The sequence below is a fragment of the Arvicanthis niloticus genome, chromosome 22, assembly GCF_011762505.2.
Source record: "Arvicanthis niloticus isolate mArvNil1 chromosome 22, mArvNil1.pat.X, whole genome shotgun sequence".
Lineage (NCBI taxonomy): Eukaryota > Metazoa > Chordata > Mammalia > Rodentia > Muridae > Arvicanthis > Arvicanthis niloticus.
Window position 1 is genome coordinate 4355866 of NC_133429.1, and position 16022 is coordinate 4371887.

The 16022-nt window shown below is 45.9% G+C and overlaps 1 protein-coding gene across 3 annotated transcripts; it reads left to right on the plus strand.

Moving 5' to 3' along the window:
* Positions 1–863: 863 nt before the first annotated feature.
* On the plus strand, positions 864–14962 carry LOC143435935 (cytochrome P450 4F4-like). Of its 3 annotated transcripts, XM_076919687.1 has the most exons (12): positions 867–1621; positions 3482–3535; positions 3626–3753; positions 5660–5781; positions 6965–7235; positions 9921–9987; positions 10168–10297; positions 11535–11668; positions 11746–11810; positions 11895–11977; positions 12309–12513; positions 12941–14962. In XM_076919687.1, the coding sequence occupies exons 1-11, from the start codon at positions 1498–1500 to the stop codon at positions 12484–12486; spliced, it is 1356 nt and encodes a 451-aa protein (XP_076775802.1). In that variant the 5' UTR covers positions 867–1497; the 3' UTR covers positions 12487–12513; positions 12941–14962. The 3 variants fall into 3 exon arrangements, with proteins under 3 accessions (XP_076775804.1, XP_076775802.1, XP_076775803.1); XM_076919689.1 differs by lacking the exon at positions 12941–14962 and having other exon boundaries at positions 864–1621; positions 12392–12934; XM_076919688.1 differs by lacking the exon at positions 12941–14962 and having other exon boundaries at positions 1487–1621; positions 3392–3535; positions 12309–12934.
* Positions 14963–16022: the final 1060 nt, after the last annotated feature.

Sequence of the window (16022 nt, forward strand, 5' to 3'; positions counted from 1 at the left end):
CACACATTTCCCTGTCAGGATCTTGCCTTAAGGCCTTTACTTGGACTAAAACTGATTCCACTTGAGAAGTTAATCTTCTCAAGACAAAGAGAGCTTCTCTGAGGTGGACAGTGTAACAAAATAGCTTGTTTAGTGACCATAAATTGCAGGCTTGATATCAGGACATGACTGATAAAGACAAAGCAAGAAGCAAGGATTTCTTCCTCTGTCCTGCAACATCCAGACGCATGTTCACTACAGAGGCTATATCACTTCGAGGGGCTTCAGGAGAAGCCTATTACAGGTGCCGAGGAAGTATATTAGTGCTCTCCAGAGCACCAGAAGCAAAGCATGAACACATATGCACACAAACAGTAAAATAAACACACCGCCACACAAGTGCACACACACACACACACACACACACACACACACACACATTTACATATGCACACAGATACATCATTCTGCATTTGTTAGCAATAGGGACATATTTTAAAAATTAAATTTTTAATTTACTTTTCACTGGATGATTTCATTATTTTACTAATGCTATAGAGTACACTGAGTCAAACCATCATGGCAGAGCCTACTGCATATCTAGGTTATGAGAGAACACTCTTCGGTTCCAGCAGACAAACCTTTCCTCATAGTACTTTTGAGAAGCTTGCAGACAGTTTTTAGATAATGGCATTTATTTAGCCAAATGTATCTAAACATAGGAATAATAGCAAAAATTGAAAGACATAGATAATCTTCAGTTGTGTTGCAGTTTTATGTGACCAAGGTACTATATTCAAATTATCAGAGGAGAAGGAGATGGAGGATGAGGAAAGAATTGTGGGAGGGGATTGCCGGGAAGGGGGTAGAGAGCAGGATGTAAAATGAATAAGTAAAAAATTAAATTAAATCAAAAATTCATCGTGTATCACAATTCTGTATGTAGTTGTATAGCTATATAAATGAACACAATACACACATAACATGTACAGCTATGTAAATGAGAAAGAGAAGGTAGGGATAGACAGGTAGTTAAACATGTAGATAAAGTTTGGACTTATGTAATAAAGGAGATTGAGAAATCCCACAATGCCGCATGCAAATCGGAGGGCCAGGAAGCTGGTGGTGTAGCAATTTAGTCTTAGAACAAAGGCCCAGTGTAAAGTGGAGTGTCAGACATAAATGCTGCAGCCCAAAGGTCAAGGACCAGAATTTTGATATTTGGAGGCACAAGAAGCTGAGTGTCCCAGTTTTGGAAGGAAAGGTGAATTCCTCTTTCTCTGTCTCTTGTGTCATTTGGATCCTCACTGGGTTGGATGGTACCACCCACACTGTGGAGGGAGGGACATCCTGCCTCAGTCTCCTGCAGTGAATGCTGATGTGTTCTGAGAAGGTCACAGATGCAACCAAAAGTCATGTTGCTTATGTGGGCATCCAGCCAATTTGATCCCTGAAAAGAGCCATCTCAAGAAAATTGCCCTTGTCTTTTCCCCCCAGTCCCCTCCCACGGAAGAAGGCATGAAGCAGATGACTGAGCTGGTGGCCACCTACCCCCAGGGCTTCATGACCTGGCTAGGTCCTATGGTTCCTCTCATCAATTTGTGCCACCCTGACATCATCCGATCTGTTCTCAGTGCCTCAGGTACCCATGGGAGCTGCTGGTGGTGTGTCTGTGGGAACCTGAGAACTTCTAGTCCTGACTTCCATTCTTCTGTGTGTGCCCTGCAGCAACCCAAGCTTCCCTTCCTGTATCTATCTCAGGTGTTCTGCTTTTTTGTGTACTTATCATCCCATGTCACTCTCTTCTTCCTCTACTCCAGTCATTTTCTCTCTCCCCATCCTAGAATTCTTGGTACTCCTGGGATGCCAGGAGATCATGAGCAAGGCTCTGTCCTAGAGGAACCCAATCTGGAAGAGACACTTCACCACCTGTGATCAGGAATGGCCCTAAGGAAGATGAGTGATGGCTGAATGGAGAAGTGAGGTCTCTGTTAGTACATGTAGGGAGGCTTCCAGGAGGAGGAATCATGACCAGACCAGACATGACCAGATGCTAGACCAGTGAAGGTCTACGAGAGACAAAGCTAGGTATCTGGAATGAAGACAAATCTACCCTGATAATAGGAATATTAACAGTAGGGCAGGCTGTACAGGGCCTAGGTAGGGCTGCAGCCCATGGCATCCCCAGGTACAGCAGTGAGCCAGTGTATACTAATGTGGGATTCAGCTAGTCTATATTTTTCCTCTTCCTTTGGTTTGCCCATCAAATCTTTATTGATCACTGAACAGACCCAGAATCTTTCTTAGTAAGTTCTACTCCAGCCTGGCACACTTACCCTGCCCTCTGACCTCTGACACTACCTTACTGGCCCAGGTGGGGCAAGGGTAGGGCAGTGTTCCCTGGTGACCATGGCTCTAACATCTGCCAGGAAGGCTGCCTGCTGTCTGTGCATAGATAGGTCTCTGTTGGGTGTGAATGATATCCACATGGTTTAGTTCAAAGAAATAAAGAGAATGTACAGCCTGTAAAGGCCTAGGAGGTTGTCTTCAGGTCTTACCATCTTGGGCCTCACTTCCCCTTTCATGAAAACCTTCTCATCAAGGTCTAAATGATGAGTCTCAGACCATCGGGCAGCCTGCCTCACTCTTAGAGTTCCCAGGAGTTCTGGGCTTGTAATTCATTTTAAGTTGCTGGCCTGAGCCACAAGACAGAGAGTCCTTATTAGGTCACTTGCCTTTACTTGATCTTGGGAAGACCTGGGAAACACAAAGCAGATGCATGGGTAAGAATCCAGGCTATTGATGCAAAGTCCCAGGATCAGGTACTTCACTTACTGGACAGGAGACTGAGCTCAAGGGATTGGAATACCTGGCTTTCAGTGCCGAGAATGGTAGGGAAGAGAACCCAGGTTTATGCTGTGTCTAGGATCCTAAGAGTGAATGTGTCTTTCTATTCCTCTAAGTGAGGGTTGAGGGTTGCTGTATACAGAAGATGTCTGGAGGAAGCCCAGGCAGGACTCAGTACAGAAAAGGAGAAAGGGTTAGAGACAATTCCCAGAGTTCCATCTGCCTCCCACATAACTAATCCATCAATCTGTCCGCCTAGGGAAGCAAGCTCCAGGTTCTCTTTGTTTCCTCTAATTCAGGAGTAGAAAGAAGGTGTATTATGCAACCATCCTAGTGTGTGCTGTGGGGAAGCAGGCTGGCGATGGTAGGGACCCTGGCTAGGTGGTAGGTGGTGGCCATCTGTATAGTCTTTCTATATGAATGCACACTTGGGTGTGTTATGTAGTGTCAGGCCACAGTTTTGTCCTTCTTCCTCCTATAGCTTCGTCTGGCTCCTGCTCACCTCTCCTCTATTCCCTGCCTCCTCTATCCTTCTCTGAAATCTTGCCTTTCTGGCTTGAGGTAGATATGCACACCTCTGATGAGAACACCAGATTCTTCCCAAGTTCATCCTCTGTGTTCTCCACTGGATCCTGATGATTCTTTTTCATGTCAGCTGCGGTTGCCCCAAAGGATGACATCTTCTACAGCTTCCTGAAACCCTGGCTGGGTGAGTCCTTGCAGGTCAAATGATTGGGAATAACCCTGGGGTCCAGGAAAAAGTGTCACCTTTGCCCACTGCCAATGGTTACCTTCCCAGGGGATGGGCTCCTGGTGAGTGCTGGGGACAAGTGGAGCCGCCACCGTAGCATGCTGACACCTGCCTTCCACTTCAACATCCTGAAACCCTATGTGAAGGTTTTCAACGACAGCACCAACATCATGCATGTGAGTCCCCAAAACCCATGTGCCCAGCTGGAGTCTAGAGAGGGGTGGGCAAGGGACTGCAGACAGATGTAATCCACAGTAATGGCTCTGAGGGGCCACGGTGGCCCATTTTAGTTTTCCTACAGACTTGGTTCCCCATGTGTGATTTAGTATTAATTTTTTTTGCTCTGTGTTCATGATGATACCATAGAGTCATGAACCCTTACATGATGGGTGCTCATGTATGAATTTTTGAGGCCTGAAAACTGAGCACAGACATGGTTTGGCAGTTCCAAACACACTGGTTGTTTCTTCTGGACAAGGTCTAGGTCACCGGTGTTTTATGATCAGCTATGGATCAGGTGGGTAGCTTGACTGATTCAGCTCAGTTCTCTTATGTTTGAAGCTTGCAGACTTCAAGATAATTTAGACTGGATTTGGCAGGGAGAACTCAGCAAGTGTTGCCATGGTTCTTTCCTCTGTGAGGCACAGAGTTCCACAAGAGTGAGAGAAGCAGGATGCAACATGAAGCTTAGATTTAATTGAGATGGTATCCTTATCATCCCACCAGTTTTTGTTGGTCAAATCATAAGCCAAACGCAAAATCAAAAGTGGGTCAAAATCTAACTATTGTTGCTGAAAAATCACACTGTACTATATGTGTACCTGAGCAAGCTAAGAATTGTGGTGAGGGTCACAGAATGATCCCTGACTTGTAAACTGATGTTAGCTTGTTTACTGGTTATGGATTCTGCTAGAACATACCAGATCCTTGAGTCATATGGAAAAGCCAGTTCACTGCACAGCAAGCTGTATGTACATCACTCCAGCTTTTATCCTTTCTTCAACGTGGGATGCCAAAAATGTTTCGGCCCGAGCCGCCCCACACTTGGGGGCCAGAAATGTTGAGAATTGCTCTAGCCCACGCTTGGGGGCCAAAATGTCTTGGACCGTTCTGTCAATGTTGGGACCCGCACTGCCAAAAGCCTTGGGGACTAACTTGTTAGCCCGCACTGCCCCAAGCAGCTCCAGTCTGCGGGTCGGGGTTCAGCAAGAGAGAGAGTGAGGACGGACACGAAGAATGGAGACCAGACAGAGTGTGATTCAATCCTGTTTATTCTTCAGTCTCTCTTCCTAGTCCAAGTCCCAAGTCTTGAGTTTCTGGTCCCTAGTTCCTAGTTCCTAGTGCCTCCAAGTTCTAAGTTACTTCTTCCAAGTGCTAAGTGCCTAATGTCTAATTCCAAGTTCTTCCTCCAAGTTGTACTGTTCCAAGTGCCTAATTCCTACTTCCAAGTTGTTCTCTAGTTGTACTGAACTCTTCTGTCTGCCTCTTGCCTTTTATATGTCTCACTTCTAAGCCACCCCTCTAAGTCATGCCTTTAATCATGCCTTTAGGTCTTGTCTCTAAATCTGATCTCTAAGTCACACCCTTAAGTCACACACCTTTAAGTCTCACACACCCAAGGGAAAATCCTGGGTATCTAAAGCAAGATGTTATCAGAGTGTGCTCAGCTGTTGTAGGCTAATGTAATCAAGTCTCTTTTCAGGGTATATGGCTCAAGATGGCTGCAAGGATGATAGCTGCCTTCTGTTGGCTCCCCACAATGGTGCACATGGGTTTCCCCTTAGTTTAGCAGATGAGATCAACTTCCTAGAGATGTGACAAGCAAGAACTAGGAAAAGAGAATTAACTGACAGAGGGAGCACAGAACATGGGAATCAGCTGGGACCTGAACTCAGGACTTCTGACCCAATCCTGGGTCTTCATCTGCTATAGTAACTGCTTCCACTGTTACTCAGTTTAGGTTCCCTAATAACTGGGCTGAGATTCAGAAACTGGTTTGAGGGTGCCCATTTGAGTAGCTGGGATTGGGCAGAGCCTTGGGGAGCCAAGATCCAACTCTCCTCTCCTCTCTTTCCAACAAAGGCCAAGTGGCTGCGCCTGGCCTCAGGAGGTAGCGCCTGTCTGGACATGTTTGAGAACATCAGCCTCATGACCTTGGACACTTTACAGAAATGTGTCTTCAGCTTCAACAGCAACTGTCAGGAGTGAGTTTCAACTTCAGGCCTTGGAATCTGGTCCATAGACTCAAGGCAAGAGGTAGAGGAGGGAAGGCTGGCCAGAGCCAGCAGGAGAGACTCCATGGAGGAAGTGGGTCAGAACTGATACTGAACCAACCCCATGGAGGATGGAGTAGCCCCTCCTGTGAGGTGGAATTGTTCAGAAGAAGGCACAGAGATTCAGGTGAGACAGATCATGGGCATTTGGCATGAGGCATTTGGAAGGAGGTTGGGAGAACAGAAGCAAGTAAAGCATACAGACATTGAAAATCAAGAAAAGTGTGAGCCAGGCAGTGGTGGCGCATGCCTTTAATCCCAGCACTTGGGAGGCAGAGGCAGGCGGATTTCTGAGTTCGAGGCCAGCCTGGTCTACAGAGTGAGTTCCAGGACAGCCAGGGCTACACAGAGAAACCCTGTCTCAAAAAACCAAAAAAAAAAAAAAAAAAGAAAGATAAAAGAAAAGTGTGGAACTTCATTCTGTGAGTTAAGGTGAGAGGTCTTCATTATCTATCATTATAACAAAATATCTAAGATTATCAAATAGAGGAAATATTTGTGGTTTCAATGTAATTTGGATCTGTGTCCAAATTTGTATCATGGAGGGGACTATGTATTGGAGGAAACACAGGCAACTAAGAAGTAAAGAGAGACAGAAAACATCAGAGTTTTAACACTCCTTTAAAGGTGCACCCATAATACAGAAGAGCTCTGTAGGCAGTGACCGCTTTTTAAAAGAAAATAGAATTGATGTTGTAAAAGGGAGGTAAATAAGACTGGACATAGCAAACTACAAGAATTGATGAGTTCTAATCTGGGAGGACAATATAGGGAGGAGGGGGAGCAGAACTGGACCCTGTGTAAGAAAGGAAAGAGAGGAGTCGGGTGTCCACACTATGTAGTGAATGCTTAGGGAAGTGCCTAGGCTCGTGGGAATGGAATGAAGGGAGAGAAGAAACTGAGTTTGTTGCTGGGATTACATACATAACAAGATTACGTATGTAACAAGTCTCTATGTCACCAAGGCCCACGCCTATCACTGTTGCCATGGGCTCTAGATGAGTTGGGCTACTCGGGATCCTGTTAGGAAATAGTTTCCTCCTCCTGCCTAGAGATGCCCCTCAGGTTTTGGGTCTGTAGTATTCCTGTTTCTCTTCATGTTCTCATTGTGCAGGAAGCCTAGCCAATATATTGCTGCCATCTTGGAGCTCAGTACCCTGGCTGTGAAAAGAAATGAGCAGCTGCTTCTGCACATGGACCTGCTCTACCGCCTCACACCCGACGGAATGCGCTTCTATAAGGCCTGCCGCCTGGTACATGACTTCACCGATGCCGTCATCCAGGAGCGACGTCGCACTCTACCCAAGCATGGTGGTGATGATGTCATCAGGGCCAAAGCCAAGTCCAAGACTTTGGACTTCATTGATGTGCTGCTGCTAACCAAGGTCGGCTTCTTATGAGGTGCAACGGAGCTTTTAAAACTAAATGTTTTCTTCTTTTAGATAGAGTCTCTCGCTGTAGGCCAGGCTGGCCCCAGCCTCATGTTCCTCCTCCTCAGCTTCCTCAGTGCTAGCATTACACGTGCATGGCAACCCTTTTGGCTTTAGGTAGCTTTCTTGAGATGTGTCTTACCATGTTGCTAGTCTCATATTCAGGACTGGAGAAGTGAATGTGCATCCCATGCATGCTTGGTGGCTGCAGAAGCCAAATGAGAGCATTGAGTCCCCAAGAACTGAACAGATGAGTGTGAGGCGTCATATGAGTGATGGGTGCTCTTGATCATTGTGCCATCTCTCCATCTCCAACCCTTTATGATTTCATAAGGAATACAGTGGATGCTTGTATTGAATGTGAGATGACATGGTGTTTCAGTAATGACTTGCACTTGATATAGAGAACATCTAGAATCCATAGGAAGCATCTGAGGTAAAGAGAGACAAGTCAAAGAGAAACACATTGTAGAGAGCAAGCACACTGGGGTGTAGTCAATACAGTCGTTCCAGGTCTGGAACCCAAGGGCCTTACTTGGTGAGTTAGTGAATCATACTCAGCATAGATCACACAGCATAGATCACGCCATGCTAGGAACGTAGCAACCATTCTCTATTCTTACATCTTCCCTTCCCAGGGACTTGCTTATTTTACCTGACATTAATTTGCACAAAAATGTCACGGTGAAATGTGTTATTTTATAGTTAAAAACCAGTCTTAGGCTGGGCGGTGGTGGCGCACACCTTTAATCCCAGCACTTGGGAGGCAGAGGCAGACGGATTTCTGAGTTCGAGGCCAGCCTGGTCTACAGAGTGAGTTCCAGGACAGCCAGAGCTACACAGAGAAACCCTGAGACACCATGGCTAAAGCAACTCTCATAAAAGAAAGTATTTAATTGGGGCCTTGTTTAGAGTTCCAGAGGATTAGTCCATGATCATCATAGTGGGAAGCAGACAGGCTGGAGCTGGAATGATTGCTGAGAACTTTACATCCTGATTCAGAGGCAGCAGGCAGAGAAAGGGAGAGAGAGAAACATTGGGCTTGGAGTGGGCTTTTGAAACTTCAAAGCCCACCAGTGGTACACCTCCTCCAACAAGGCCACACCTCCTCCAACAAGGCCACACCTCCTCCAACAAGGCCACACCTCCTCCAACAAGGCCACACCTCCTCCAACAAGGCCACACCTCCTCCAACAAGGTTACACCTCCTACATCAAGGCCACACCTCCTAATCCTTTCCAAACAGTTCATCAGCTGAGGACTAAGCATGCAAATATGTGAGTCTATGGGGCCATTCTCATTCAAACAGGATTCACAACAGAAAAAGATATGAGTCATGGAGGCTCATAGGACAGCACATTTATGTCTTCTTGGTTTCAGAGAAAGCAATAGGATAAACAATGAGAGAGTGGGAGAGAGAGGGAGAGAGGAAGAGAGGGAGAGAGGGAGAGAGGGAGAGACACAGGGAGAGAGGGAGAGACAGAGGGAGAGAGGGAGAGAGGGAGAGAGGGAGAGAGGGAGAGAGGGAGAGAGGGAGAGAGAGAGAGAGAGAGGGAGAGAGAGAGAGAGAGAGAACAGGAGAGAGAGAGAGAGAACAGGAGGGGTAAAGTAAATGAAGGGTAAATAGATAATAGGAAAGAAGGGACAGAGGAGACAGGAGAGTGAGCAAGGAATATAAGATTAATTTTAAGCTATAAAATAATGCATTTCACTGTGACATTTTTGGGCACATAAATCACCCTGCATTTCTCTCAAATTTTCTCAAGTAAAGAGGGGACTTTATTTTTGAATATAAACAACTCTAACCAAGTGGTGAGGTACGTTTTATAGGTTTGCAAACCTGATAATTTCTAAAGGAAATATGATAAATTCTCTATATTTAGACCCAGTTGTGGGGTAGGAGAACAAGGTGAGAGAGAGGGAACAACATTTGGAAACTAGCAATTGAGAAAGAAGGGAGAAGGGGAAGCTAGTCCACTTACCAACCACACACACTGTGACATCATCTATCCTTACACAGTCACATGCTTCTCCGATTTCTCCTGTCAGTCTAAATCTTCCCATCCTGCAGACACAACCTGGTGACAAATCAAGTAGCAATAAAGGAGGAAGTCCACTCTTCCCACCTAGTGAGCAAAGTCAAAGACTTAGAGCAGTGACTGTCAACCTTCCTAATGCTCTGACCCTCTAACACAGTCCCTCATGTTGTGTTGACCCCAAAATATAAAATGATTGTTGTTGCTGCTTCATACCTGTAATTTTGCTTTTCTATGAAGTGTAAGATAAATATTTTTGGAGATAGCGGTCTGCTACGTGTTGAGGAAAACTGACTGAGAGCAATGCTTAATCTCTAATTGCCAAGACAAGTTGCCCTGCAAGGGTTCTAAGGTAGCTAGTCACTCTTCCCACAGAAATCACTCATCATACAGAAGGAGAAAATACCCATGAGTCTTTGATTCCTTCAACTAGGAAAAAACGGGAAGCCAAGAAAATACCTGTGTGCTGGTGACCAAGAAAGATGCAGGACTATGAAAGTCTTGTGAGCCTGGTTGAAAAAGGATCTCTAGATGTTATTTTATGTTAGACATGGAAGCCCTCAGAAGTTGTGTGATACAAGAACTTGCCTTGACTTGACTCCAGGATGAAGATGGAAAGGAGCTGTCAGATGAGGACATCCGAGCTGAGGCTGACACCTTCATGTTTAGAGGTGAGGGCATCAGTGTGAGAGCAGGGAAGGGATAGGAGTCTCTCCACCACAGGAATCTGGGCCTCTCCGTTCCCTGTGTTCTATCTTCACCCCACCCCTTAAAACATCCCTGCCTGAGTGCTGCCCACTCAGTGGTGCTGAAACAGCCCAGAGACCCAAGTCTATCTGTCTGCTCTTCAGGCCATGACACCACAGCCAGTGGGCTCTCCTGGATCCTGTACAACCTGGCAAAGCACCCTGAACACCAGGAGCGCTGCCGGCAGGAGGTGCAGGAGCTCCTGAGGGACCGTGAGCCTCAGGAGATTGAATGGTGAGCATAGGTCATGGTAGACGGTCCCTGAGTCCCTCTCCTGCTTTTGTTCCCCAGGTGGGGAAGGGAACTCTTTAAGTCTTCTGTTATTGGCTGGTGGGTGAGGCATCTACTTCATCAGCAAAAAAAAAAAAAAAAAAAAAAAAAAAAAAAAAAAAAAAAAAAAAAAAAAAAAAAAGGTCTATGCACTGGAAAGAAAAATGTAGACTTCAAAGAGAATTATTGACAAGATAACACTGTGTGAATGCAGATGATGCCACGTTGCATGTGTTGGATAAATGGACTTCCTTTCCTCTCCTGGACTTCCGTCCTGTTTAACATTTCCCCGTGTCTTCCCTTCCTCATAGGCTGCTCTTTTGTTCTCTGACTACCTCCTTACTGTTCTGCCCTGGGATCCATAAGAGACATCTGGGAATAAAAGTCATATGTATGTTTTCATGAACCTTTGAATCATCCACGCATCTACACTTCATTCCCCAAACTGTCCCACACTGCCTTTCCATCCCAATCTGGTGCCCAGTCTGTGCTAAAGACTTAGCTCAGAGACCAGCCTTCCTTGGCTCTCAGCTTGGTGGGGGAACACTCTTAGGGGAAGGCAGCCCTAAGACCCAGGGGAAGGCATTGGATTGAAAGTATGAGAGAAGCAAGTGTAGGAGGAAAGGCTATGTTTGATTGGGAAAGTCACTGACTATCTGTGTGGGACTGGGGAGTGGTGGATCTAAGGACGGCATTGGCTGATGGAGGAGGAAGTCAGTAAGATGACTGGTAGCAGGAGGGAATAAAGAAAAGGAAACAGGTAAAGAGGAAAGAAGAAGGGGAGATGGAGGATAAAGAGGGAGTAAGGTGATGGAAGGACCTGAAACAAGAGAAATAACTCAGAGAAGACAGGGAGGGGGAAAACGGTCGATGGGATATATGAGGGAGAGAGAGAGAATAGCGAACAAGTTAGATCCGTTTATTCTTTTTCTTTACATTTCGCTTTTTTTTTTTTGCCATAAGAAATATTTGCTTTGATGTAAATTTGTTGAGCTTTTAAATGGGTGGGCGTTTGAACAATTCATTGTCTCAGGAAAACAAACAAACTTCTGTAAAGATTCCTGGTTAAATTTCCTCTAGTACTTTTCTAATTTTCTGCACTTCTCGGGATTATTTTACCACTGTGAGGAGAGATTAAATGAGCAACACGGGCTGACAGCCTCTGGTTTGCCCCTGGACAACTGTGTGATGTGCTCCTCAGGGACGACCTGGCCCAGCTGCCCTTCCTGACCATGTGCATCAAGGAGAGTCTGCGGCTGCATCCCCCAGTCACAATGGTCTCTCGATGCTGCACCCAGGACATTTCCCTCCCAGATGGCCGGGTCATCCCTAAAGGTAGCCACAGAGTTTAGGGAAGGGTACACAGCAAAGTTCATCAGGCAGCTCACCCTGCTGGCCTCTCTTCCCCACAGGTATCATCTGCATCATCAATATTTTTGGAACCCATCACAACCCAACTGTGTGGCGGGACCCTGAGGTGCGCTGTGTCCCCATTCTTGGTCATCCCCATGGCCCCAGTGCTGGTAGATGTCACCCATTCACCACGGCTAGTCTTTTGCAGGTCTATGACCCCTTCCGTTTTGATCCAGAGAACATCCAGGCTAGATCGCCTCTGGCATTTATTCCCTTCTCAGCGGGACCAAGGTGAGGCCAGCAAGCTCAGGGTCTTGGAGTAGGATCTGGACCTAGTAGTGAGGAAAGGTGGATTGAGATGGTAGAGGTTTCACCAAGATTTGGTGAACCTATTTGGAAAGTTCCAAGAGCCGCCAGGGTTGGTTGTGGTGGTGCGGCTCCTTTACACTGGTTTGGATTGTGGCCTAAACTCTGGGCAAGGTTTGAATTAAGCATTAGTGGTGTGCTCGGTATATTAGCATCTCTCAACCTGAGATGTGGACCGGGTCAGGTTGCGTCTGAGGACGCCTGTCTGAATCCCGGCAAAGGGCACAGTCGGAGTCCCCACCCCGTCGTCCTGCAGGAACTGCATAGGACAGACTTTCGCTATGAACGAGATGAAGGTGGCGCTGGCACTGACACTGTTGCGCTTCCGCGTCCTGCCAGATGACAAGGAGCCGCGCCGGAAGCCAGAGCTGATCCTGCGCGCCGAGGGCGGGCTGTGGCTGCGGGTGGAGCCGCTGAGCACCCAAGCACTGTAACCCATCCACTTTGCCCTGGATTTCTTAGTAAGTAAACAGGTGTGACTCTGCCCTTGTAGATTGGAAAGCACAAGCAGTGCTGTCATCTTGCAAGCAGGGGCTGCAAGGTCAGAGTTACGGAGTCCACCTGGTTGATTTGAGCCAAAGATCCCTGACTTCCTCTGCATGATCACAGGCTGAACATGATGCATGATGACATGGCCTCTAATTTATGGCGCCTGGTTCCTTCATGCTCGTTGCCACCAAAGTTATCCCAAACTAAATCATGTGGTGTCGCACTTCCCACCACCCCCTGAAAATATGCAAAAGTCATATATTTTCCTTTGTTCAGATTTTTCTGAAGACTCAGACCTGGGGCTGCCCTTCCATCATGTTTATGGTGGCCATCTGGCCATCTCTCTTACTTTTACTACAACCTATACCCCATAATGAAATTCTTCTCCTTGTTTTACAGTGAAGCCTGTCTTTCCTTTAAGGTCACCATCATATTACCTCTAACATGTTCCTGCTTTTTTTTTTTTTTTTTTTTTTTTTACCTGATCATTGCTCCCAAAGTCATGATACCCCTTTCCCTAGTTAATTTTTGAAGGGTAATTCTGTTTGCTTCTGCTCCTTTCCAGAACCAACCACTCCATTTTCTAAGCAGGTACCAAATGTTTGACAAATAAGCCTGTGCAGGTGGTTCACATTCAAGCTGTATTATACCCTACTCGTGTTTGCAAAATTGTGGAAACAATACAAGCTCCCACTTTCAAATGAATGAATGGACATAGCATTGTGGTCACACAATGAGACATTCCTCAGCCATAACAGGAGCAATCCTGACAGATTATGGCTGGGTCTTCACTCTGCACAAGTCACAAAGGCCATACAGCAAAATCACATGTCATGATTTCTTTTATGGGATGTTTAGAGTAGATAAACCCATAGCAACCGAAAGCCTGTGGGTGGTCGATAGGGCTGTGGAGGGGGGGAGGAGGAGAAACTGCTTAATGGGAATATGATTCCCTCATGGGCTGATAAAGCGTCTTAGAAACAGAGCATGGAGGTTCCATATCATTAAACACTTCATGTTCATGTTATGTGACTTCCACCTCAGAAAATATTTTATTATTATTTTTTGTTGTTGTTGATTTGAGTTGCTCACACAGAATGTTGTGGCTTTCTTGTCATGACACTAAATTGTTTTATGAATCTTCATTAGTCATCTTTAAAATCTTTTTTGGGAACATTGAAGCCATGTTATTATATTATTAGGTTTTTTTTGGTTTTTTGTTTTTTTGTTTTTTTTTGGTTTTTCGAGACAGGGTTTCTCTGTGTAGTCCTGGCTGTCCTGGAACTCACTCTGTAGACCAGGCTAGCCTCAAACTCAGAAATCCACCTGCCTCTGCCTCCCAAGTGCTGGGATTAAAGGCGTGCGTGTGCCGCCGCCACCACCACCCGGCTTATTAGTTATTTTTAACCTAATCGATTTTTGTTTGGGGCTATCCTTGGTATTAGTGTATTTATTTAAAGGTTTCTTTTTAAAATTGTGTGTACGTGTGTATGTGTTAGTTACTTTTCTAGTGCTGTCATAAAACATCATGATTAAAGTAACTTACAAAAGAAAGCACTTAATTAGGGCTTATGGTTTTGGAGGATTCAGTCCATGCTGGTGCTCGTGAGTGATTTGGGGTGCGTCTGCAGTTCTCCACGGATAGTGAAGTCCTTTTCGCTTGGGCTTTACACTGGCAGAGCAAAGGTATGATGGTAGGAACAGCTGAGAGCTTATTCCTTGGAGACACACACACACACACAATGCTATCTTTTGAAACCTCAAAGTCACACCAAATGTCACACCTCTTCCAACAAGGCTGTGTTTCCTAATCCAGGTATACCTACTGAAAGACCAAATATTCAAATGTATTGAAAGATAGAAAAATCATAAGTTGATCCCCTGAACCCTACTCTTAAAAGCAAAGACATAAAAACCTGTAAGTCAAACACTGTGTTGCCTCAGTCCCAGGAAATTAGCTGACCATTTGAATAGATGGCCCTAACTAAACAAACCATAAGATGTATGGTGTCAGGATGCTATGGGCCCAAGATTAGCCTGGCCGTGCTTTGAACTAACAACCCTGAGACAGTTGGTGCCAGGATGCTAAAAGTTCGAGATAAGCCTGACCCCCTTGAACTGGAGCTCATGATATATAGTGTGAAACTATTTCGAAATAGCCAATTATAAAGTGACATACCATCCATCTTAAGAATTTGAGATCAAATGTATCAATGACCTAGTGACCTGTTCCCCCTCCTTCCCCTTTCCCTAACTCCACTCTCAGCCTTCCCCCTTCCCTAACTCCACCCCCACCTGGTTTGTAGATTCCCCCTTAAAATCTGTAAAATTCTTTTGTTCGGGGATGAATTCCTCTGCCCCTGCTTGGGCTTTTGGGAAGACAGCCCTGGCTAGCCAGTAAACCTCATGCGATTGCATCAAGTTGTGTTTCTCATGAGTGATTTGGGGTGTGTCTGCAGTTCTCCGGGGATCATGAGTTCTTTTTCGAGTGGGCTTTACAGTATGAGCCTCTTGGGGCCATTTTCATTTAAACCACCATACCCCACTCCCTAACCTCCATAGGTTCCCAGCCATATAATAATTAAAAATGCATTTAGTCCATCTTTGAAAGTCTCCAGTCTTTCACAGTCTCAAATCCAGTTTCAGAATCTCTTCCAAGACTCAAGGTGTTAGACGTCCGTCCGTGTGCAGCTTAGAACAGACCACACCAGACCAAACGGTTGGGGTTGGGGTGGTTATTATTCAGAAGATAGGGCAGAGGTGTGTGGGGGGGAGTAAAAGAAGAAGATGGAAGGAGAAAGAAGAGAGAGGAAGAAGAGAAGTAGAGGAGTAGAGGCCGGCCATGATCACGTGTAGAGAGGGGGAAGGGGGGAGGGGACAGAGAGAAGCTAGAGGCAAGAGATCAAGAGAGGGGGCAAGCAGCCCCTTTTATAGTGGGCCAGGCCTACCTGGCTGTTGCCAGGTAACTGTGGAGGTGGAGTTTAGACAGAATACTAACACAAGGTAATCTCTTAATAGCAACCCGTTGGAAAATCCAAAGGCAAACTGTATACTTCCAGGACACGAGGGCACAGAACACACAGGACCATTCCTAAAAGAAAGAATAGTGGTATAGCGAGGAAATACTGGGCTAAAGGAAGGTGAAAATCCAGTAGAGTAAACCCCAAATCTGCAGCTGTCCAGTGACTGCAAACACTTCTCTATATGTTGAGCTGGTTCCACTTCCGTCTGTAGCTTTCCTTGGCAGGTAACCGGTGACATTGGCATCTCCAACATCCTGAGGCCCCCATCACAATACAGGTTCCATTTCAGAGCGTCACACAATGGCCGATCAGAGCTTTCCTGCAGGGAGTTCCCCGCCCCACACCTGGCCTCTTGTGCCTTTTCTTAATCACAGAGGAGGATTCTACAACCCCTTTAATCCTGCATCTTTCTTGACTCTAAAGCCAGAACCAAGTTCTTTTGCCTTCTTGGGATGAAA